Here is a 22,682-nt window from a genome sequence, read left to right as displayed (position 1 = left end):
AGATACTCGCCTAGCATACATAAATCCCTAGGTTTGATCCCTAGGACCACAAAACAGCAACAAATCCCCGAATCTTAAAACTAAAAGTGTTGGGAGCCAAGCCGACCCAAGGCTTCCTTGAGGCCTGATGTGTGGAAGAGGGACGTAGTTCAAAACCAGGAAAATGCGCCGGGCGGTGGTGGCGCACGCCTTTAATCCCAGCACTCGGGAGGCAGAGGCAGGCGGATCTCTGTGAGTTCGAGGCCAGCCTGGTCTCCAAAGCGAGTTCCAGGAAAGGCGCAAAGCTACACAGAGAAACCCTGTCTCGAAAAACCAAAAAAAAAAAAAAAAAAAAAAAAAAAAAAAAAAAAAAAAAAAAAAAAAAAAAACCAGGAAAATGCTTAGCAGAGGCAATAGTGGGGTCAGGGCCTCGGAGGAGCTGTTGCTTTGTGTCCTGAGAGTCAACTCTTCCCCCTAAACGGCTACTGTTATCAGTCCCACGGCTGCTGCGATGCACTGGTGTTCCCTTTGTGCAACATTGCCTGATTAGCTTCCTGCTGACTTGGTTTTACTGTGAGATCCTTTTCTGCTGACTCTGTCCGTATATAAGATGCTGTCCTTAATAAGTGTGGCTTAAGACACAGATTGTGTAAGACCTGATCCCAAACTTTGCTTCTTTATTTTCTGAATCCCTGGTCCTCTGCTGGTCCAGGTCAAAAGTGGGGGGAAAAAACAACTCTGAATCTTAGGCTGTCTGATCAGTTTAATAATCCTTGTGTCTTTTTAGGAGGCTCTCATGTTATTCTAGAGAAGACAGAATCCATCCATAGTGAAATCTTTTTTCTTCCTCACATTCAGCAATTATTAGATTCACTTTCTCATTTTTAAAAATCATATTTATTGCCAGGCAGTGGTGGCGCACCCCTTTAATCCTAGAATTTGGGAGGCAGAGAGAGGCAGGTGGATCTTTTTTTTTTTTTTCTTTGGTGTTTCAAGACAGGGTTTCTCTGTGTAGGTTTGGAGCCTGTCCTGGAACTTGCTCTGTAGACCAGACTGACCTCGAACTCACAGAGATGCAGGCAGATCTCTTTAAGTTTGAGGCCAACCTGGTCTACAGAGTGAGTTCCAGGACAGCCAGGGCAGTTACATGGAGAAAACCTGTCTTGAAAAACCAATTAAAATAAATAAACAATATTTATTGAAGAATAGCTTCAAGATTCTAGATTACATTTTCTTAATTACATTTATTTAGTTAGTTGTTTGGGGGGGGTGGCATACATGTTGTGGGAGTCAGTCTCTCCTTCTCCTGTGTGAGTCTTGGGGATCAAACTCATATCCTCAGGCTTCAGGGCAGGCCCCTTACCGGCTGGGCCATTTTGCATTTGTTTTTTATTTGAGACAGGGTTTCAGTATGTAGCCCTGGCTGTCCCGGAACTCACTATGTAGACCAGGCAAAAGTCACAGTGATCCACCTGACTTGCTGGAATTAATGGCATGTGCTATCATGCCTGGCATTTATAAAATTATTTTAAATTATTTGCATGTGTCTGTGTGGGTATGCATGTGTATGTGGGTATTCACATCTGAGGAAGCCAGAAGTGTGGGATCCCCTGGAGCTGGATTTATAGGCACTTGTGAGGGGTTAAAAACAACTGAGTCCTCTGCAAGAGCAATGAGCCTTCTCTCCAACTCCTAGGGGCGGGGGGGCGGGGGGGGGCTGTTTTTTGAGACAGAGTTTCTCTGTGTAACTGCCCTGGCTGTCCTGGAACTCACTCTGTAGACTAGGATAACCTCAAACTCAGAAGTCCACTTGCCTCTGCCTTCCAAGTGCTCGGATTAAAGGCGCAGGGCCACTACCACCTGGCAGGTCATATTTTTTAACTGCTTATTTATTCAGGTGTTGAAATACCAGCTTTTGCAATCTTTAAAAAACATTCCTATTGCTCTGACTAGCTTGTTAAACATATAAATAGCACTTCGGGATCCCACAAAGTGTCATTATCGCCCAAGACAGGAAGTATGGTAGAAAACATGGATAAGATAAAGTTTTAAGAAGCCTTTGTTTGGCAGCTTAGGTGAAAAGTACTGCAGAAATGAAATAAAGGTCACCGCCTTGGCCTGCAAGGGAGGGGTGGGTCGTGTGACGGGAAAGCATCAGGGGCAGTTTTGGCCATCAGTTCCAGAATGTCAACCATTTAAACTCTGGTCCAATACCTACACCCGGATAGTAAGGACGACGAAGAAAAAGCTGGATCATCACGGTGGTCATGCTGAGCTGGCAGTAGAAATCCTCAGGTTTCCAGCTGGGCCCCCATCTGCAGTAGAGAATCAGCAGAGACGGAGTGGGCCAAGGACTCCAGATCACAGTCAAAGTCCTCGAAGGGCATGGACTCCAGCGGACTGCTGCTATCTCGTGTCTCCACGACAAGGCTCACTGGCTGCTTCCTTAGGAGCTCAGGGTCAAAGGCCACACCCCGAAAGAAAGGGTGGACCTGGAAGTGATGCAGATGACGGAGACGGTGCAGAGGGCTCTGGCACAGGAGCTGAAGGAAAACAGAATGAGACTGGGATAAGACAGAGGCTAACCAGAGGACGGAAGGCAGTAAACAGTTGGTGCAGCTGTGGAAGGCAGGAGAATCCTAAAGCACAGAAGGTTTGTGAAAGAAGAACATGGTGATTAGCGAGAGTGGGAGGACTGGTGAGGATAAAGGAGGGGGACCTGGATTTGCAGGTGATAAGGTAGCCCTGGCCCAGGCTCTTCAAAAGGACCCGTCTATTCTGGGGGACGAAAAGATTTAGGGTGGCAGGAATCCACCTGTGTGAGTGAGATCTGCAGTACCAGTTACAGGGGAAATGGGTAGTTGGAGCATCTCCATCCTCATCAGACCGCATCAGAGAGGGGAAGGGGAGAGGGGGAGGGGGAGAAGGGGGGCAGAGAGAGAGAGAAGGGAGGGAGGGAGGGAGGTGAACTGCTGGGAAATACCACTTGGATGAAAATGGTGACTAGCTTGGGAGTCAAAAAGGAAAGCAGTAGTCCCCTTACCTCATGGAGCAGGAGTGCGAGCTCCTGAGTCATAGAGGCTGGCATCTCAGATTCACAGTGGGTCACACTTGCCAACATGCTCACATGATCTCTTTCTGCAGCCACTGGGAACTGAGTTAAAGAGGTAGGGGTGGGGAGGAGGCTGTCTAAGGTCTTCCCCCACAAAGCAAAGCTCTCTTCCCTGCTCAGCAGTGCCAATACCATTCTCTCACCTTACCAGTTGCCAGAGAGAAAAGCAACACTCCCAGGGACCACCAGTCAGCAGTGTGGTTGTAAGGCCCCCCACGCAGGACCTCTGGGGCTGTGGTAAGAAAGGCACTCGTCCGTCACCACTTCTCTGCGTCACCCTCCCCACCGGCTCCCGCCTCTCCCTCACCCATGTATTGAAGAGTGCCACAGATAGTGTAGGCTCGAGATCCCGGGGACAGACGGCGAGACAGACCGAAGTCCGTCAGTCTCAGGTGGCCTGTGGGATAAGGAGACAGTGTTTCCACCTGTGTCTTTTTCTGCAGAGGCACCACTCATCCTGAGGCTGGAAAAGAAGACATACCTCGCTCATCCAGAAGGATGTTCTCCATCTGAAATCATGGGCGAGAGGACATTATCTTACTATTTCCATTGACTCTGATTTGGTTTTTCCATCGTTTTTTATTTGCTTTTTTTTTTTTTTAATGTGCATTGGTGTTTTTCATGTATGTCTGTGTGAGGGTGCCAGATCCTCTAGAATTGGGAGTTACAGACAGCTATGAGCTGCCATGTGGGTGCAGGGAATTGAAACCGGATCCTCTGGAAGAGCAGCCAGTGCTCTTGACCGCTGAGCCATCTCCCTAGCCCCACCTCCATTGTTATTTTTTTGACACAGGGTCTCATTATGTAGCCTGGGCTAGCTGGGAATTTGGTGTATATATACCAGGCTAGCCTCCCTCAACACTTGTAGCACTCCTGCCGCCCTCCCCCCCCCCAGTAGTGCTGGAGTATATAATAGGCAGGAATGACCACCCCTGGCTCTCTCTCATGTAAAGCTGTTAGCTGGAGAAGGCAGTCTGTCTACTCAGCATTCCAGCCTCTACTTGGAGGACCCATACCTAAACCCTTCGCATCCATAGGAACCCAGATAAACTGTCTCTGCTTCTCACTGCCTTCTCAGACCTGTTGGAACTTCTTATTGAGGTTCTTCCTCAGACTAAGAAAAAAGACAACTCTACCTTTACATCTCGATGGATGATACCCATGTCATGGAGATAGCCTGTGGAGAACAGTGAGCATGGGTGTGTGTAAGGTCTCTTGTCTATTCCAGTTTCTGTAGCTTCTACCCCATCTCTACCCGACTTTCAGAATGCAGGATCAATTCTATTTTCTCTTCCCCACCAACTTAGTTCTCCCCTTCCCGTTTCCTCTACCGCTCTTTCACTTACACAGCACAAGGACCAGTTCAGCTGCAAAGAGACGGATAGAAGTCTCTGGAAAACCTCCAACAGCAGACCACAGGGAGTAGAGATCCATGCTGCAGTAGCTGCACACTGCAAAGCACCAGAAGTCTAGGCAGTATCTGTGGCCTATAAGGCCTGCGCTCTCTATAGACCTCCTGCCCAAACTAACCCCCCAGCCTTTCCCCTCGACTTTTGGGATACAGAAATGCTGTGAGGAGTGGAACCAAGCCAAGGCAGAATAGCACCAGGTTGGGAGAATGGTCTGGGGGCCTTTGTGGATGGGGACAAAGCCCAGTCCACTCACTAATGAAGAGGTGTCGCCTCCCCTGCCAGCTGTCTCCCAGGCTGTGTACAAAAGGATGGTTGATCTGTCGCTAGAGACAAAGACAAGAGCAAGTTAGTAAAGAACAGGCTTATTGGTGATAAAGACAGCCAAGGAATCAGGTGCTGCCTTGTGTAGAAATCAACTGTTGCCTCCCCTGACTCAGAGCTCATTTGGGACCACCTCCCTGGGAACCCTGGAGCCAGCACACTGCCATGGCACGTGCCAAGGTATGTTGGAGAGTTCCCTGGCAGGACCTGGACTGTGTCTACAGCTAATAATACTTTCCTCAGGATTTCTTCTGGGGCTACATTGCACCACGGTGGAAACATATGGGGAAGGTAGAGCCAAGCAAAGCAGGTAGGTTGGACAAAGGGAGGGGCTTTCTCCACCAGCAATTTCACTCTTCCAGCCATGCTTTCAGAATTGTGCGCACCTGGATGCTGACCTCCTCTTTGCACTGCCTCAGGGTATCCCGCTGTAGGACTTTGACTTTGGGTACCACCTACAAACGGAGAGGCAGAACTCATGGAAAACAATGCTGCTCCTGACCTCTGAAATGAAGGTTGTAAACAGTAACTACTGCAAGAGTGGAATACCTAGACTCCTACCTTCACTGCAAATACAGCTTTTTGGGCACAATCTAGCACTTTCAGGACGGTTCCAAAAGAGCCTTTAGCCACAAGGCCTAAAATCTAAAATGGAAGAGGGTACCTGAGACTGGTTGTTTCTAGATTCCTCCCAAAGACTTCCCAGGGACTCCAATGACCTACCTTTAGCTCCTGCTGCCCCCTAACAGGCCTCATGGGAAACTCTGGTAGAAAGAGGTTGATGAACTGAGGCACTGGCCACTCAGACAACGGCTTCTCTACCAGCACTGGGGCTGGCTGGAGGGGCTCCTGGTGCAGGCACTGATGCCTCTGTAGCTCCCATAGTTCTTCCAGACCTGACCTGATGGTCCCCATACCACACCAGAGGCTCTTCCAGCCTCGGGCCCAAGGACCCTGGATGTTGCCACCCTGCTGAGAAGGGAGCGTTCTAAGCCTGCTCACAAGGCACTGCAGGTTCTACCCATTTTACCAGGTACTCCTTCCCCTCAAGTCTTAACCTCTAAAGCAGTGGTTCTCATCCTAATGCTGCAACCCTTTATTCCAGTTCCTCATGTTGTGGTGACCCCCCAACCATAAAATTATCTTTTGTTGCTATATAATACCTGTACTTTTGCTACTGTTGTAGATTGTAATGTAAATATCTGATGTGACCCCAGTGAAAGGGCCAGTCCACCCCAGAGGGGTCATGGACCCACAAGTTGAAAACCACTGCTCTAGAAGGAAGGAAAATTCCTAGGCCTTGTGATGTGACCTAGATTTCCTCAATATAACTCAAAATATAGATGACAGTAACATGTATGTTCTCTCCATGACAAACCAGGAATACAACCTGTGCCTGAGTGGGGCTGCCCACAGTATAGCCTCTATGCCCACACCCCATTGGCTGTCACTGACAGGCTCCTAACTAGGCACTCTCTGGCTTCAGGCCCTTACCTCCATCACTTCCCATGCCCAGGCAGCCAGAGCCCCGTCCCGTACCTTTTGAGGAGCAGACCCCCGGGTGTGTTGCCCCTGCCGACAGCTGACTGCTCCCATCCCCAGCCTCTGCCTGCTCTCCTCCCAGTCAATCTGCTGTCCCGGTTACATAAGCAATTCCTATCTCTGTGCTGCGTTACCCAGGAGCCCCGCCTCTCCCAGTGTACACAGACCCATCAGCTTCAGGTCAGCATCACACCCGGGCTGGGAAGGAGCTACCATGACTCCAGGGGAGGAGAAAGGCCAGTCATTACCGTGGCAGTCGAGGGATGGGTGGGTTAGTGAGGAGGGAAGGACACAGACAACTTGAACATTTTTACTCAATACAAGTGAAAAAAAGAATAAAAGCCAGCATCAAATTTAAAATATTTTTTCTTTAAATCATCTTGTTTTTTCCTCCATTCTCCAGGGCACACCCGAGGGGGAAAGGAAAGGAAGGTACCCATGGCCAGCCCTGGCTCCTAATGCCATCCTCCCAAGTGAGCACACAGATTGGGAAGCTGGGCCACCCCCCAACACTAACACCTTTCATACATCAAGGCAGTGGAGTGAGGCACAGAGGATCAGACCCCTCCCCTCAGCTTACTGGCACAAAGGGAGAGCAATTACACTTAGAAATATATATATATATGTATTATATATATATGTCTATTTATAAAAATTTATCATACTTGATCAAAACTATCCCCACCCTTTCTGTTGCCCCCAAGAGCAGGACACTAGGCTTGGACACACTCCACAGGCCTTCTGGTTCTCTGGCCTTTCTGGCCCTGGGCCCAGTAAGCATGAGGGAATTTAGCACTTTTGTCCACCATGCCCTGCAGGGACAGGCCAGCTGCGGAACAGTGTCTTCGTTCCCTATAAGCCCCAAAGCCCACAAATCCTGTGGGATGAAGGGAAGCTCTGCCCGCCCTCAAGTCCCTGGATCATGATTCGGAGTCAGATTCTACACTGCAGTTCCTTGGCTCTCCAGGTCACTTGCGCCTGCCGAAGATGGACTTCTTGCCAGGGTTCTTGTCACCCATACTTAAACCGATAAGGAGCCGCGCTTTCTCCTCTTCCTGCTGTTGCATGTTCAAGTCCGACTTTGTTTCTAGCTTCCCCCGGACCTCAGACCCTGTTGCAGGTTTCAACCTTAGCTTTTCTTTGATTACCTGGCAAGTGGAGAGGAGTAAAGGAAAGGCAAAAAGATTAGTGGAGCGGGCCGAACAATTCAAACTGAACCAGTTCAACAATTTATTAAACTTACATGCAAAGCACAATGGGGCAGGTCAAAGTATGTAAATAATAAAGCGTATAAATAATGGTCTCTGCTTTCAGAAGCTTACAATCTAATCAGAATCCATCATAAACCTGAGGTTGTAGCAGCCCCTAGTTCCCTCAAATTAATGATTGTTAACATGAAATAAAAGTTATTTGATCATACTGTTGCAACGTCAAGGACCAAACAAGGACAAAACCAGTCATTTTATTATCTGCCTCTTCGTGGCTATCTTTTAATGTAGTGTAGAACAAAAAGCTCCCATCTGCTTCCAGTCCCTGCTAGCGAAACAGCCACAAGCCCTGGCGAGATACCTGGGCAACCAAAGCTTTCCGGCTGTCCCTTTTGACAGCCATGGCAAAGTCCAGCCATGTCCACGTGTTGTTGTGGTACTCCAGACAGGGTAGCACCAAGTTAAGGTCACCCCAGTCCACACTGTTCTTCTCGCCCTGCAAGAGGAAGAGGAGGAGGGAAAAATTACATCAGCTGCCATTTTGAATCTAAGCCAGTACTCGGAGTATAATTCCTATGCTAGCAACCTACAGATACAGACTGGATTTCCCGCCCTCATTCTGGTAGTGGTGCTGACCCCTGCAGGAAGCAGAAGGAACAGCAGGTTTGTCACCCACAACCCATTCTCACAGGAAGCCTGGCTGTCACCCTCTATAATCTTGGTTCCCTTCTGTCTACTGTCCTAGAAACTGCTGGGATGGGACACACCTTGTAACTGACACACAGTGGAACTTGTGGGATTTTTATGTATATGAAGGAGTTGTTCATGGCAGCTCGCTCTTTCATCTTGTCAATGTCATCAACTGGGTGCTAGGAAAGACAAGAAAGGAATATAAGCCTCTAAAACCAGAAGAAACCAAATATCCTAACTATTACTCCATCCTCTCAATCCTGGAATGGACTCAAAGAAAAGCGGTTTCTACACCTGGCCATGTCCAACAGAAATGATTAATAACAGTTCTGGCTGCCCCAGAACTCGCTCTGTAGACCAAGCTGGCCTCGAACTCACAGAGACCCACCTGCCTCTGCCTCCTGAGTGCTGGGATTAAAGGTGTGTGCCACCACTGCCTGGCTAAAAAAAACTTTTATACATACTAAAATGTTTTTATTTTAGTTTTTGAGGGTTTCTTTTGCTTTTTTTTGAGGCGGGATCTCATTAGGTCCAGGCTGCCCTTGAACTCATGATCTTCCAACTCCTGTCCCCAATTGTTAAGATTACAGAGTGTACTACTGTAACATTCATTTTCTCTGATTTTTCAATCTTTAGGGACTTGTGCCATACCTCAGGTAATTTGCGAAATGATCTTCTGACCCCAGAACTCCGGGTCAAACCCTGTGCTACACCCTTCCCAGGGCCTAGTGGAACCGAGTCATCTGTTGCTATCAGCTGCCGAGGCTTCACTACTGGTATTCCTAAGAAAAAGCAAACATCAACAGTCATCCTTTTCCTCGAGTGGCTTTGGGCTGCTACTCTATTCTGGCATTCCAGAATAACAATTCTTACCAGTTGTCACCAGTTTGGACTTATCCTCTTCATCACCCACTTCATCATCTTCCACATTTCGACCCGGAAAGAAAAAGCCCATCATTCTATGGAAGAACTGGTGGGAGAGCTGGATGGTGAGAGGCACCACATTCACCTGCAGGGAAAGAGGGGAAGAAGCAGTTAGGCTCAGGTACTATCCTTGTCTTTTATTACTAACAGTTTTTAGTTTTAAACTGCCCTTTGGCCCTTGGTTCCCAAAGTACTGTTTGTTTACAAACCTCAAAGTGTTCCTTAACAGAGATACCCCCAACAGGCGGCCGGACTTTGCTAAAAAGGCGGAGGGCCAGCTGTCTCCCCGATTGGCAGGAACTCTGGGGCCGCAGAACCACCTACAGCACAGAGTGAACAACTCCATTAAATGTCCTCTCCAAAAGTCAACTTAAAAATCAATCCACAAACCTTCTACAGAAGGACTGAAGCCAATGATCTTGCTAAGTGGGCAAGCTATACCATTTCAGATCACATTGTTTCCTATGAGTTGATATGAAAAGACCATCACAAATGCCCTTTGCTCTAAAGCATATATAAATGGGCTAGGAATGGCAAAATAAGACTATAAGACTTGCCATGTAGATGTGGGGATGTCGATTAATAGAGTTCTTGACTAGAATGAACAAGGCCCTGCCTAAATCCCATCACCATAAAAAAAAAAAAAAAAGGGTAAGACTTGCCTTATAGATAGCATTGGGGAGAAGGTTGTTCATAGTGAACCAGCCCAACTCCAGGAGATGTTCTGCAGTGTCATCAGACTTATTCACCTGTAAGACAGATTTTGTCCTGTTCATTTTAAGCCTTCCTTAGGAACTTGGTAGAGAATTACTATATATGCTAATCTAACCCTCTGATTTCATTTTTCTCTTTCTTCTTTAAGTCAGGATCTCATAAAGCCCAGGATAGCCTCAAATTGTACCTGTGGCTGGCTTTGAGCTCCTAAGCCTCATTACCTACACATCTAGACTGATGTGATTATATGTGTGGTGATATACTGTGTACCCTAACAAACTTGCCTGACTGAGGATCAGAGAACAGAGCCAGCCACTAGATTAGACATACAGGTCAGGCAGTGGTGGCACACACCTTTAATCCCAGCACACGAGATGTCATGCCTTTGCTTGGGAAGCACACATGCTTTTAGTCCCAGGAAGTAATATGTCAGGGCAGAGAAAGGTATATAAGGAGTGAGGAGCCAGGCAATGGTGGCGCACGCCTTTAATCCCAGCACTCGGGAGGCAGAGGCAGGCAGATCTCTGTGAGTTCAAGGCCAGCCTGGTCTACAGAGTGAATTCCAGGAAAGGCACAAAGCTACACAGGGAAACCCTGTCTCGAAAAACCAAAAAAATTGGGGTTGGGGATTTAGCTCAGTGGTAGAGTGCTTGGTCCTCAGCTCTGGGGGAAAAAAAAAAAGGAGGAAAGAGGAACTCACTCTCTTTAGGCTAAGGATTTCACAGAGGTAAGAACTAGTGGCTGGCTGCTCTGAAACTCTGATCTTTCAGCTTTCACCCTGATATCTGGGTGAAAATCCAGAGCCAGATAAGATCTGTAAGATTTGAACAACATGTATGTATGCACCATCACACCCTATCAATTTCTTTCAATCTCATATACAATCTACAAACCCTCTAATCTAGTGTTTGTCATGAGTAATACTAGCTAAACCACTAAATGTTAATACTTCCTAGTTATTGTAACAATTAAATTTCTCATTTATTTTCAAATGTCCCTTGTAATATTTTTTTTTCCTTGTAGGGTAGTTGCAGAAATGCTAACTGTCAGTATTAGAATGTTACTATTACAACTTGACTTGGAAAATTACTTTACTCTGGGCCTTAAAATAGGAATAATTATCTTTCCTTTCTTTTTTTTATTTGGGTTTTTTCAGACAGGTTTCTCTGTGTAGCTTTGGCTGTCCTGGAACTTGATCTGTAGACCAGGCTGGCCAGGAGATCCGCCTGTCTCTGCCTTATGAGTGCTGGGATTAAAGGTGTGTACCACCACCACCTGGGCTGATTAGCTATATACCTATATTATTTACTATAGGCCAATGTATCTCTAATTATGACCATCATTAATAATCATACAATTAGCCCTTTTTTCTCTCCATAAATTGAATTCCTGGGATAGGTTAAGGCCTCGAACTGGGCTGATGCTGTATGTGCACCCCAATACCTTGCTGTAGAGGAACCTCTGTAGCTCCAGCTCAGCGATTCCCAGCTGTCCGTCTTCCTCCGTCAGGCGCCAACGTGCCTGAGCAAAATAAAACTCAGTGCGACGGACCACACTCACATCTTCCTGTTGCTTTCGTAGCTCCATTTTGTTGGCCCGCTGCAGTTGGAAATCCTTAAAACATCTATGCATGAACAGGCAAGGCAAGCGAGTAAGGGAAAGACCACAGGCAGGAGTGCCCCGTAATGCTGCAGGCTCGAAGCCCAGAGACCAACCTCGGGATTAGCTAATGCCTCATTTTTTTCCCCATTGTTCTTTTTTGTTGTTGTTTTGAGACAAGGTTTCTCTGCCTAGCCCTGGCTGTCCTGGAACTTGTTCCGTAGACCAGGCTGGCCTTGAACTCAGAGCTCTGCCTGCCTCTGCCTCAAAAGTGATGGAAGTATAGGTGTGCGCTACCACTGCCTAGCTTTCAATTTTGTTCTTTATTAATCAGTTTTACTGTATTTTCAGTTCAGATACACATTGCTAAGGCCACAAAAGTGGTATTTCTCAACTACCTAATTTTGCAGCAGGGCGGTTCCCAGGAAGCACTCCAGTGAGAACCCAAAGGAGAGGCTTTCCTGTTTGCACTCACCTCTCTGGCCAACCTCAGCAAGGCTTATAGGAAGATGTGCCTATATCTACTGCTATAACAGTCTTTGAGAATGCACACTAAACTTAAAGACTGTCATAACATGGGCAAGAAAGACAGCCCATCTCTCGACTGAGTGGAGAAGACCGCCGGGTACCTGATGAGGATGTTGAGCTCTTCACTTTCCAGCTGAAGGTTGGCCTTTTCCTGGTTCAGCTGTAACTGAAGTTTTTGGTTCAGGTCAAGCAAGTTCTCATTCTTGCTGTCATCCTGTAAAGACTAGGGAACCAGGAGAGAGGAAATTGAGATCCTCCCTGGCTACCCCAGGTGGTCTCTGTCCTCAGACTACCTGGGGTGAATACCTTCATGATAGAATACATCTGTTTCTCTAAGTGCCGGATCTGGGCCACATGCTGCCGCACAGCCTCCTGCAGATGCAATATGCTACTGCGCTGCTCCTCAGGGTTGCTAGAGATCTCCAGCTGGAACCTGACACGCTGCTTCTTTTCACTATGCTCCTAAAAGAAAGGAAAAGGGAAAGGTGAACTTCTATGCTTTGTGTGGCGCTATGAATAAACCCACAGCTTCACACGTGCTTTACTATCGGTACCTCCTAGCCTCAGGAATTAACCTTTGTTAAATGGGTTAAGTCTTATAGGAAAGTGAATGGGGATCTCTTCTGGAAAGCTGACCTTTACCGGTCATGCTCAGTAGCAAGAGTAAGGGGTGGGTCAATACAAAAGAACTGCAATGTGGAGTTGCAGATGGAGGCAAAAGTGTAGAGATGTCTGGTTGACCGAGAACTGGCTAGAACAAGCGCTACAGTCTTAGAGACACTTAAACTATGATTTCTTTCTTTCTTCTTCTTTTTCTTCTTCTTCTTTTTTTAAAGACATGGTTTCTCTGTGTAGCTCTGGCTATCTTGGAACTCATTCTCCAGACCAGGCTGGTCTCAAACTTGCAGAGATCCGCCTGCCTCTGCCTGCCTGAGTGCTGGGATAAAAAGCATGTGCCACCACTGCCCAGTCTAATTATATGATTTCTAATAGCTATGCCTGATTAAGAGGATGTACCAATCAGACTAATAAGAGGCATTAGTTTCTTCCTTATCCACTGAGCCATCTCACCAGCCCAGCATTACTTTACTTACTGTGACCCAAGTAAAGGGCAAGGTCAAAGTTCAGGTGAGGCTAACCTGAATTCTGGTAGAGTTAATGCTTACCTTACGCTTGGGTTCTACATGGAGCAGCAGGTTGTTGACGATGTCCAGAATCATAGCATACTGAGCTGGGTTGGTAGAAATTTCCAATTCGTGGTGGATGAGAGTGAAAGTATCCACAGCCCCTAGGTAATTGTCAGCAGTTAAATAGGAGGTTCAAGTTTCTCCCTCAATACTCACTCTTCTAACCCATATTTTTTGTTTTGGTTTTTGAGACAGAGTTTCACTATGTAGCCCTGGCTGGCCTGGAACTCGTGGAAATCCAACTGCCTCTTCCTCCTAGATGCCGAGAGTAAAGTGGGCACCATCACCCCCCAGCCTAGCAAACACTGGAACCGCTTCTGTTAGTTAGCTCAACAGAAAGGGAGTAAGAAGTACTCAGGAATAGGAATATGCTTATTTCAGAATTGTAAGTAATAGCCACTGTCTCAGTTTCCTCTAAGAGTACAGGCTGTTCTCATGACTGAACTTACAAAATGCAGAGCCAAGTGAAATCTTAATAGCAACAGTGCACAGGAATCCCTTTAATAATTCTACTGTCTTAAAACCACTAAGGAAATAACTACTTTCACAAGTCCCCAGTCCTCTCTGAAAGTCTTTAAAGCCTAGATACCTTCCTGCTTCTTTAAGAGATCCTCCTTTTCCTGGTTCTCATGAACCTCAGGTGGCTTAATTTGAGTTGCTAGCTCAGGGTCGATGTCATGACTGTAACTAATATAGTACATTCGGCAATTACAGCGTGAAATGATCCGCTGGACCTGCTGGGCTTGCTGAGCTTCAGCTGGCTGGTTCCAATCTGGGAAGAAGTGAAAAAGAGATTCTCTATGAAAGGTATGGTGAGAGCTTCCCATCTGTATGATTCGAAGGAATTCTAGAAATGTTGCTTTCAGTCTAGAATAGCAAAAAAATACTACTACTTCAACATACACTGATGTTAAAAATAGATAAATTGGAGCTAGAGAGGTGGCTCAAAGGTTGGGAGCACTGGCTGGCTGCTCTTCCAGAGGACCAGCATTTAATTCTCAGCACACACACACGTGGCAGCTCACAACTGTCTGTAACTCTAGTTTTAAGAGATCAGACACCCTTACTCAGATATATATGCAAACAAAACACCAATGCACATAAAATAAAAACAAGTTATTAAAAAAATAAAAAAAAAAACAAACACCATAAATTGGGGCCAGGCATGGTAGCACACACCTTTAATCCCAACACTTGGGAGGCAGAGGCAGGAACTCTGAGTTCCAAGCCAGCTTAGTTTACACAGTAAGTTCCAGGACAGCCAGGACCACACAATGAGACCCTGTTTCAGACAGACAGAGATGGATGGATGGATGGATGAATGGATGAATGGATGGATGGATGGATGGATGGATGATAGATAGGGCTGGGTGTGCAACTCTAAGGTACAGCAAATGCCTGGCATGTAAGAGACCTTGAGTTTGATCCCCAGTATTACCAAAAATTAAATAAAAACAGTATGGTGGCTCATGCCTATAATCCTGAAAACAGCATTCAGCAGCCTAAGGCCAGGAGTTTGAGGGCAGCCTGGCCTATACAAACTGAAACACTGCTTCAAAAACTGAAAGGAAAAAAATAGACTGTAGGTTAGATAAGTAAATGAGGCCCCTTTGGGAATGCACATTTACTCCAAATCACAGCCTGAGAGAGGGAGAGAGCTGACCTGTGGTGGTGGTAACCATGCCTCCCACTGCCTGCCCACTTTCCATCAGCTCCTGAACAGAGTCCAGACTACGTTCCCGGTGCTCCTCAATATTCTTCACCTGAAAACAGATTGAGGGACCTTTAGCTTCTGGGAAAAAGGTGGCTTGTTTCAAGTAGAGTCATATGCTGCAAAAGATTGCTTCAGTCAATGACAGATTGCATGCCCAATGGTAGTCCCATACCTATAATTTCAGTAAGAGGCTGTGAGGCAGGAGTGAGTGCCACCAGATTTGAGGCCAGCCTGGACTACAAAGTGAGTTCCATAACAGCCTAGTATACAGTTACAAAAGTAAGACAAAAGGTTGTTGTGGAATATTACCTTAACTTTGTAAAGATATGTTAGTTACATTTGTTTATGATGCTGAATATTATTATTATTATTATTATTATTTTTTTTTTTTTGGTTTTTCCATGTAGCTTTGCACCTTTCCTGGAACTCACTTGGTAGCCCAGGCTGGCTTCGAACTCACAGAGATCCACCTGGCTCTGCCTCCCGAGTACTAGGATTAAAGGAGTGCGCCGCCACCACCCGGCGCAGAATATTACTTTAACTATGAAAAGGTATGTTCCATTTATGTTGCATTTGTTTAACTAGGTAAAGATGTGTTACATTTGTTTATGCTGCATTTCATTATTTAGGTAAAGATGTGTTACCATTTCACCTTGTCTACCTAAGGTACCTGACTGGTCTAATAAAAAGCTGAACAGCCAATAGGTAGGCAGTAGAGGGATAGGTGAGGCTGGTGGGCAGAGAGAATAAGTAGGAGGAGAGGAGAGAAGAGAGAGAATGAGAGAGAGGGAGACACCTGGGGCCAGCTAGGCAGCTGCCAGGCAAGCAGCCAGCCAGATACTGAGTAGGACATACATAATGAAAGGTAAAAGGCCCTGAGGCCATCGAGATGGTAAAATGCTTGCTGCTGACAAGCTGAGTTCTATCCCTGGAACTCACAGAGAAGGCGAAAAAGGAAGAGATGGCCCAGCAGTTAAGAGCATTTATTGTTCTGCCAGAAGAGCAGGGTTTGATTTCCAGCACCAACACCAGGTGACTCAAACTACCTGTAATTCCAGTTCTAGGGGATCTGACACCTTCTTCCACTGTCTGAAGGCATGTATGTGGTATATACACAGACATTTAGGCATTCATATACACATAAAAAAATGGGAGAACTGATTCCCCAAAATTATCTTCTGACCTCTACACGCACGCACGCACGCACGCACGCACGCACGCACGCACGCACGCACGCACGCACGCACGCCCCTCTCACACATACCGTAAGTTCAAGTTCCCAGCACCCGTGTAAAAAGCTGAGGATGGCCATTATACATGCCTGTAATCCCAGTTCTATGGAGGCTGGAGACAGGAAGATTGCCAAGGCTTGCAGGTTCCCAGCCTAGCTCCAGGTTCAATGAAAGACCCCGTCTCAAGGGAATGAGACACAGCATGATAGAGCAAAACCCCTGATGCCCTCTGGTCTCTGCACACACATAGGCACACATCCTTGTACACACATACATCACATGCTCACTCATACATACACCTATTTAAAAAAAAATTCATTGTGACACTGTTGCCGTGGAGGTCAAGGCAAATAACAGTATAAGTGGCATAAAAGATCAAAGCAGAAAGATTTTCAGGACTGGAGAGATGGCTCAGTGGTTAGGAGCACTCATTGGCTGCTCTTCCAGAAGATGAAGGTTCCATTCCCAGCATCAACAGGGCAGCTAACAACTGTAACACCAGTCCCAGGAGATCCAACACCTTCTTCTGGCTTCTATAGGCACCAAGCACACAACTAATACACAGACATACATGCAAGCAAAACACCCACACACATTAAAAAAAAATTACTGCTTCAAGGGCTAGAGATGGTCAGCAGTTAGGAGCATTTGCTCCCACAGAGGACCCAGGTTCAATCCCCAGCACCCACACGGCAGCCCACAATCACCTGTAATTCTAGCTCCAGACCTGAAACCCTCCCTCTTCTGGTCTTTACAGGCCCCCATACATATGCTGCAGACCCACAAACACATAAATAAAAAAGAAAATCTTTGCCGGGCGGTGGTGGCGCACGCCTTTAATCCCAGCACTCGGGAGGCAGAGCCAGGCGGATCTCTGTGAGTTCAAGGCCAGCCTGGGCTACCAAGTGAGTCCCAGGAAAGGCGCAAAGCTACACAGAGAAACCCTGTCTCAAAAAAAACCAAAAAAAAAAAAAAGAAAAAGAAAAAAAAAAAAAAAAGAAAATCTTTAAAATATATAGAGACCCAGGCTTCAGAAGGCAGATCTACTGAATCACAAAGTCACAGAGAAAAGACATATTCTAACTCCAAGGATCTCTAATGCTAATGCAACTTGGGGGAGAAAAAAAGCCTTCAGTTCTAAAAGTGGTAGGTCCAGAAAATTCTGCTCACCTTTACATGGATAATTACCACTCCCACATCCTTATTTCTTTTGGTGGTTGTGGGACTCAAACCCAGGGCCTTGTGCATGTTAGCCAAGTGTTCTACCTCTGAGCTAGAACTCCAGCTAACGTACCTTCTGTGACCACTGCAAGATTACTGGTAACAGTTTGCTAACCTCTCATGTTACCAACACCTGGCCTTACTTACTTAGCTTGACATCTGATCTAAATGTTCATTTATGGCTTGACTGAACCAGAAGGTCCTTTGTAGAAGTACTGGCCAGGGACAAGAAGGATCAGCAAATGGATCTTTTTATTATCAACATTCTTGTTTTCACTTTGGTTCTTATCAGATATAGCTGAATCCTAAAACTCAGTGTGAAGTACAGTGTAGACACTTACTGCCTGTCAAATATGTTAATGATAATGTACAATACTGGCCAGATTTACCTCATGACCACTAACCCTACAATAAGTCTGAAGGCATATCCTAGAAATTATAATTTAAATTCTCTAACTTAGCTGGGCGGTGGTGGCGCACGCCTTTAATCCCAGCACTCTGGAGGCAGAGGCAGGTGGATCTCCTGGTTCAAGGCTAGCCTGGTCTACATAGTGATTTCCAGGATAGCCAGGGCTATGCAGGGCTGTCTCAAAAAAAAATCTCTATCTTGCAGTGCTCCTTCCCCAGCCTTAGCCAAGTGCTCAGTCTTACCAGCTAACAAAAACAGTGTCTTGTCAATGCACTGACTTAAAGAAACAAAAAAGAAAAAGATTATTTGCCATCTGAACACATCCAATGTTTTCAAAGCACCTTCTCATTTGACTCAACAGAGTGCTCAGACTGCTACAGTGGTAAACTGTCATCAGAAGTCAAACATTCAACCCCACTGCTTTGCTGCAATAGCCAATCATCTTTATGAGAGGCCATAACAAGGCGTGGCCAGCCAAGCTCCTGCACTACAGAAGTGAAGTCAAAGGGGTCTCCAGTTCTAAGCCGTCTGGGCTACACATAGCTTGAGACCATCAGGACTACACAGCAAGACTTGTCTCAAAGAAACAAAACAAAGCCCTCAAGCTCACTGTCTTGGCTGCCTGCTCGTGTGACATTTATTAAGAGAGACTAACAACTTAGAAGCCCCCACAGCTAAACACTAGGCAGAGCCAGGGGGCACAAGGACACAGCCCAGAGTCACCTGAGCAGGGCTCACAGAGACCGAAGTGACAAACACAGACTCTGTAGGGTCCGAGCCGGGTCCTCTGCATACATGCTATGGTTGTGTAGCCTGGTGTTCTTGTGGGACTCCTAACAGCGGGAATGGGGCTGTCTCTGACTGTTTTGCGTAATGGGTCCTACTAGGTTACCTCATCCAGCTGTGACATGAGGGTTTTGTGTCCAATCTTATCGTATTAGGCCATGTGCTGTGGACAAACTTTGTACACTGTAAATATGTATTACTCTCACTGGTTAATAAAAAAGCTGACTGGCCAATAGCTGGACAGGTAGAGAAGTTAGGCAGCAGAGTCAAACTGAGGACAATGGGAGGAAGAAGGGTGGAGTCTCAGGAGTCTCAAGAGCTGCATAAAGAAGCAAGATGAATGTGCCATGCTGAAAGAAGGAATACAGGTTAATTTAAATATAAAAGTTAGCTGGTAAGAAGCCTGAGCTATTGGACAAGCATTTATAATTAAATTAGTAAGTCTCTGTGTTTACTGGGGAGCCAGTGGTCCCTGACAAAAACTTCACCTACAGACATGTTAGGTGGAGATCCCTGGGAGGCCTGTCTTTCTCCCCTCCCGCAAGGGAATTGATCTGGGGGAGAGGGGAGGTGGGGACAGGGATTGGGAGGAGAGTAAAGAAGGGAAACTGTAGTTGGAATGTAATGCGACGTATGAGAGAAGAATAAAAGTTAAAAAAAGAAAGAATAAAAGAAGTTTCTGTCCATTTACTCTGGTGCTGGTAAATATGACAGTACTGTAGGAGAGAAAAGCACTACGTTCCCACAGCGCCAGCAGCTTCCTTTTCTCTACTACTGTGAAGAGTCTTCAGTGGTTCTAGCAAAAGGGGCTTATCTAGAGAACTAGAGATACGATGGGCCTTCCCACCCATCTGACTCACCTCTAGCCAGAGCTGCCGGCCATCCTGTTCAGTAGGGCTGCTTTCAGTGGTGGCAAAATACTGCATGCCATCTAAAAGGCAAGTCCAGGAAGTCTTTTGTTTCAGTGTGTCACCATACCAAGCTGGGTGGTGTTGGCACTGCAGCAGCTGGGCTTTGGCAGCAGACACAATGACACAGCCTTCTGTCTCTGCTCCACGAAGAACCATCTGTCAAGGAAAAGCAGCTTCAGACAGGAAGGGAGATCTCTGGCTCAGAGCGAAGGTCACTGGGAATACTTGGAAGTGATTACTTAGGATACCTAAGAAAGGGACAAATCTGGTGGTGTGCCTTCAATCCCAACACGGGAGGCAAAGCCAGGCAGATCTCTGTGAGTTCAAGGCCACCCTGGTCTACACAGTGAGTTCTGGGACAGCCAGAGCTGTTATACAGAGAATCCCTGTCTCAAAAAACAAAAACAAGCCGGGCAACGGTGGCGCACGCCTTCAATCCAACACTCGGGAGGCAGAGCCAGGCAGATCTCCGTGAGTTCAAGGCCAGCCTGGTCTACAAAGCGAGATCCAGGACAGGCACCAAAACTACACAGAGAAACCCTGTCTCAAAAAACCAAAACAAAAGGGTCAAATCTGAGCTCTATTCCCCCGTTCTTCAGTTCAGATGCAGAGAAGCACTGAGTTCGTGATAAATGCTCATAACCGCAGCACTCAAGAAACCAAAGCAAGACGGCCAAGTTTGAGGCCAGCCTGAGCTACACCGTGGGACTCTATTTTGTTTTATTTATTTATTTACTTGTTTGTTTGTTTGTGTGCTTGCTTACTTACTTATTTTGAGACAGGGTCTCATTATATAGTCCTCAAATTCAGAGTTCCACCTGGCTCTGCCTCCCAAGTGCTGGAATTAAAGGTGTGCGATACCACATCCAGCCCTTAGAACTCTATCTTTTAAAAAAATGTGAAAACTGAAGGAAAGTAAACAATGTGACTGGGATCGAGCCTGATCTTGGTGTCCTATAAGCAAAAGTACCTGGCAGTTAACCAGCTCAATAAGGCAGTTTCGGTTGTATATGTCATCCGTCTGACAGGCAGCGATGCCACACAATTGGTCACTCATACCGGACTCCTCCTCTGTGAATACTACAAACCTATCTGTCTCTTCAATCAGCTTCTGCAACATGTAAGCACCTGGCAAAGAAATAAAAGTGAGGAAAGGTCACCATCTCAAAGGGAAAGAGAACAGGGCCACATCAGTCTTTCATTAATTCCTATCTAGGTAAGGGCTGTGGTACATCTTCAACCTGGAACACCGGTCCAGTTCACTTTACCTCACACCCATGTTTCTTAGTTCCCCATCAATGTTAATAAAAGTAAAAGATTTCCAACAGAAATAGAAACACCAGTTTAAATGGCACTATTTTTTCTTCTCAGTCCCCGACCATGACAGTGGTAGAACCCAGGTCCTCTGTAAAAACATCACGTGCTCTAACCTGCTGAGCCTCTCTCCAGCCCCCCTTTTCTCCTTTTCACACACTTGTCTGTGAGTGTTCCTCCCCACTCCCTCGTCAGCAGCGGGGCTCCACATTCTAGCTTTGCTTCCTCTCTCCTGAGACCATGGCACACCCCTCCTTTCTCTTAGTACGTTTGTCTAACAGAGTAGTATGGTTAGGAGCGGTCAGTATTAGACTAGTCGGCCTGTGCTCAAGATCCTACCTCTCTAGCAACTATTCAACTGTAACTTTGGGCAGCTTGCTTTATACTCTGTGACTCAGTTTCCTTATCTGTAAAATAACAGCAACTATCTCATAAGCTCTTGTGACAACTTAATGAAATACATAAAAAATGTTTTTGCAGAGTGTCTACCACACAATAAGCAACTACTATCACCTCTTTGGCATTAAGTTTTAGTGGCATTTAGAAATGTCCAAAACTCTTATCTCTAGCTTAAGCCTTACATTCATTTCCAGATGTTGTCAGACTTACCTAGATACCCTACCACTGCCACAGGTTCAGCATGTCCAGATCTCTTCAGTCTATGGCTCCTCTACTTCTGATACTACTGCTACCAATGTGCCAACAGATCAACAGACACAAAACTTTAGGCATCACTACCCCCCTCACTTACATTCTCCGCCCCCCCCCCCCCTTTAGTTTTTCGAGACAGGGTTTCTCTGTGTACCAGTTCAAGCTGGCCTGCAACTCTCTCTGTAGACCAGGCTGCCCTGGAATTCACACAGATCTGCCTGCTTCTGCCTTCCAGGTGCTGGAATTAAAGGCGTGCACCACCACCTCCCGGCTACACCACCTGCCCTTTAAAAAAACGAAATCTGTAAGCCTGTGCATCAGATATATATGCAGTACCCAAAGAAGCCAGAAGAAGGTATTAGATTCCTGGAACTGGAGCTGCAGACTGTTATGAGCCACCATGTGGGTGCTGGGAATCGAACTTGAATCCTCTAAAAGAGCAGCCAGTGCTCTTCATCGCTAAGCTATTTCTTTAGCCCCTACTTGTTTTTTTGTTTGTTTGTTTGAGTTTCCCTATTATGAGGCCCTGGCTGTCCTGGAATATATGTAGACTATACATTGCTATGTAGATCAGGATGGCCCTCAAACTGAGACTGTCTGTCTCTGCCTCTACAGTGCTGTCCATCAGGCTTATTTTTTCCTCATTTTAACTTCTTCCAGCAGCCACGTCTCCTGTGTGCACAGTAGCATTCTGTCTATCTCACCCATTCCAGCTGTTCCACCTCCTTCCAGTCCTTGCTTCCTGTTGATATATTGTGATAGTTTCTCATCTGCCTGTCCACACACAGTCCTCCTACACACCACGGCTAGAGTTACCTTCTAACCGTCAAAATCTAATCATCACAGTCTGCTTCACCAACCCTAATGGAGAAGGACCTGTGTGGAAGGGCCAGAAGGTCACAATGATTTGTTTTCTTTCTAACCCATTTTCTCATTCCTTCCCTTTTGTTTCTGTGTCATAAAAACTGTTCTCTCCTCGGAACACAGCACCCTTTCCCAATACCCTTCCTATTCAGGTTATTCCCTTCGCACTGACTACCCCCTTACCCCATTTCCACACCTTCCAATCATGCCATACCCTAAGTCAGCTCCAACGGCACTTCCTCAATGAATCCTTTTCTGATTACAGGCTTTCACTTTGACTTCCCTATTCTTTGAATTCTTCTCGTGGCATTTCCTGCTTTTCACCTTGTTCTCACACTCACCATAAGTTTGTATTCCCTTGCAC

The 22,682-nt window shown here is 46.3% G+C and overlaps 2 protein-coding genes and 2 long non-coding RNA genes across 6 annotated transcripts in view; 2 read left to right on the top strand and 2 right to left on the bottom strand.

Moving 5' to 3' along the window:
• Nucleotides 1–2,270: 2,270 nt before the first annotated feature.
• On the bottom strand, nucleotides 2,271–6,451 carry Rskr (ribosomal protein S6 kinase related). 3 transcript variants are annotated; one of them, XM_006977533.4, is made up of 12 exons: nucleotides 6,364–6,451; nucleotides 5,548–5,793; nucleotides 5,386–5,469; nucleotides 5,211–5,279; nucleotides 4,757–4,826; nucleotides 4,438–4,542; nucleotides 4,228–4,268; nucleotides 3,573–3,600; nucleotides 3,399–3,488; nucleotides 3,235–3,323; nucleotides 3,023–3,133; nucleotides 2,271–2,522 (listed from the first exon to the last, which is right to left on the bottom strand). In XM_006977533.4, exons 1-12 carry the CDS (start codon nucleotides 6,418–6,420, stop codon nucleotides 2,271–2,273), a joined length of 1,242 nt encoding a protein of 413 aa, XP_006977595.1. In that variant the 5' UTR covers nucleotides 6,421–6,451. The 3 variants fall into 3 exon arrangements, with proteins under 3 accessions (XP_006977595.1, XP_042138385.1, XP_076399073.1); XM_042282451.2 differs by having other exon boundaries at nucleotides 6,319–6,420; XM_076542958.1 differs by lacking the exons at nucleotides 5,386–5,469; nucleotides 5,548–5,793.
• Nucleotides 2,507–6,702, top strand: LOC143266922 (uncharacterized). Its single transcript, XR_013041760.1, has 2 exons — nucleotides 2,507–2,632; nucleotides 3,535–6,702. It is a non-coding gene; the product is annotated as an uncharacterized LOC143266922 (long non-coding RNA).
• Nucleotides 6,703–6,714: 12 nt separating this feature from the next.
• Bltp2 (bridge-like lipid transfer protein family member 2) overlaps nucleotides 6,715–22,682 on the bottom strand; it is a 32,166-nt gene continuing 16,198 nt past the window's right edge. The window contains exons 25-39 of the mRNA XM_006977468.3: nucleotides 20,460–20,617; nucleotides 19,439–19,645; nucleotides 14,880–14,979; nucleotides 13,806–13,988; nucleotides 13,196–13,317; nucleotides 12,336–12,491; nucleotides 12,131–12,252; nucleotides 11,346–11,526; nucleotides 9,851–9,937; nucleotides 9,398–9,508; nucleotides 9,138–9,273; nucleotides 8,916–9,046; nucleotides 8,342–8,443; nucleotides 7,936–8,070; nucleotides 6,715–7,514 (exon numbers count right to left, since the gene is read on the bottom strand). Coding sequence (XP_006977530.1) covers nucleotides 7,335–7,514; nucleotides 7,936–8,070; nucleotides 8,342–8,443; nucleotides 8,916–9,046; nucleotides 9,138–9,273; nucleotides 9,398–9,508; nucleotides 9,851–9,937; nucleotides 11,346–11,526; nucleotides 12,131–12,252; nucleotides 12,336–12,491; nucleotides 13,196–13,317; nucleotides 13,806–13,988; nucleotides 14,880–14,979; nucleotides 19,439–19,645; nucleotides 20,460–20,617 — 2,111 coding nt within the window. The 3' untranslated portion in view covers nucleotides 6,715–7,334. The remainder of the gene's footprint in view (nucleotides 7,515–7,935; nucleotides 8,071–8,341; nucleotides 8,444–8,915; nucleotides 9,047–9,137; nucleotides 9,274–9,397; nucleotides 9,509–9,850; nucleotides 9,938–11,345; nucleotides 11,527–12,130; nucleotides 12,253–12,335; nucleotides 12,492–13,195; nucleotides 13,318–13,805; nucleotides 13,989–14,879; nucleotides 14,980–19,438; nucleotides 19,646–20,459; nucleotides 20,618–22,682) is intronic.
• Nucleotides 15,338–19,253, top strand: LOC143266923 (uncharacterized). The gene is made up of 2 exons (XR_013041761.1): nucleotides 15,338–15,481; nucleotides 18,154–19,253. It is a non-coding gene; the product is annotated as an uncharacterized LOC143266923 (long non-coding RNA).

Source organism: Peromyscus maniculatus, chromosome 8 (assembly GCF_049852395.1).
Source record: "Peromyscus maniculatus bairdii isolate BWxNUB_F1_BW_parent chromosome 8, HU_Pman_BW_mat_3.1, whole genome shotgun sequence".
Classification (NCBI taxonomy): Eukaryota; Metazoa; Chordata; class Mammalia; order Rodentia; family Cricetidae; genus Peromyscus; species Peromyscus maniculatus.
Note: the sequence above shows the minus strand (reverse complement) of the source record. Positions and strands in the feature narration are given on the sequence as shown.

What these genes read in the sequence shown, in the direction of transcription:
- Rskr (XM_042282451.2), bottom strand. Translation starts at nt 6,420, where the DNA reads ATGGGAGCAGTCAGCTGTCGGCAGGGGCAACACACCCGGGGGTCTGCT. An exon ending in AAGCTGTATTTGCAGTGAAG is followed by an intron (nt 5,280 to 5,385) that starts GTAGGAGTCTAG and finishes CTCCGTTTGTAG; the next exon opens with GTGGTACCCAAAGTCAAAGT. An exon ending in TCGCACTCCTGCTCCATGAG is followed by an intron (nt 2,523 to 3,022) that starts GTAAGGGGACTA and finishes GTTTTCCTTCAG; the next exon opens with CTCCTGTGCCAGAGCCCTCT.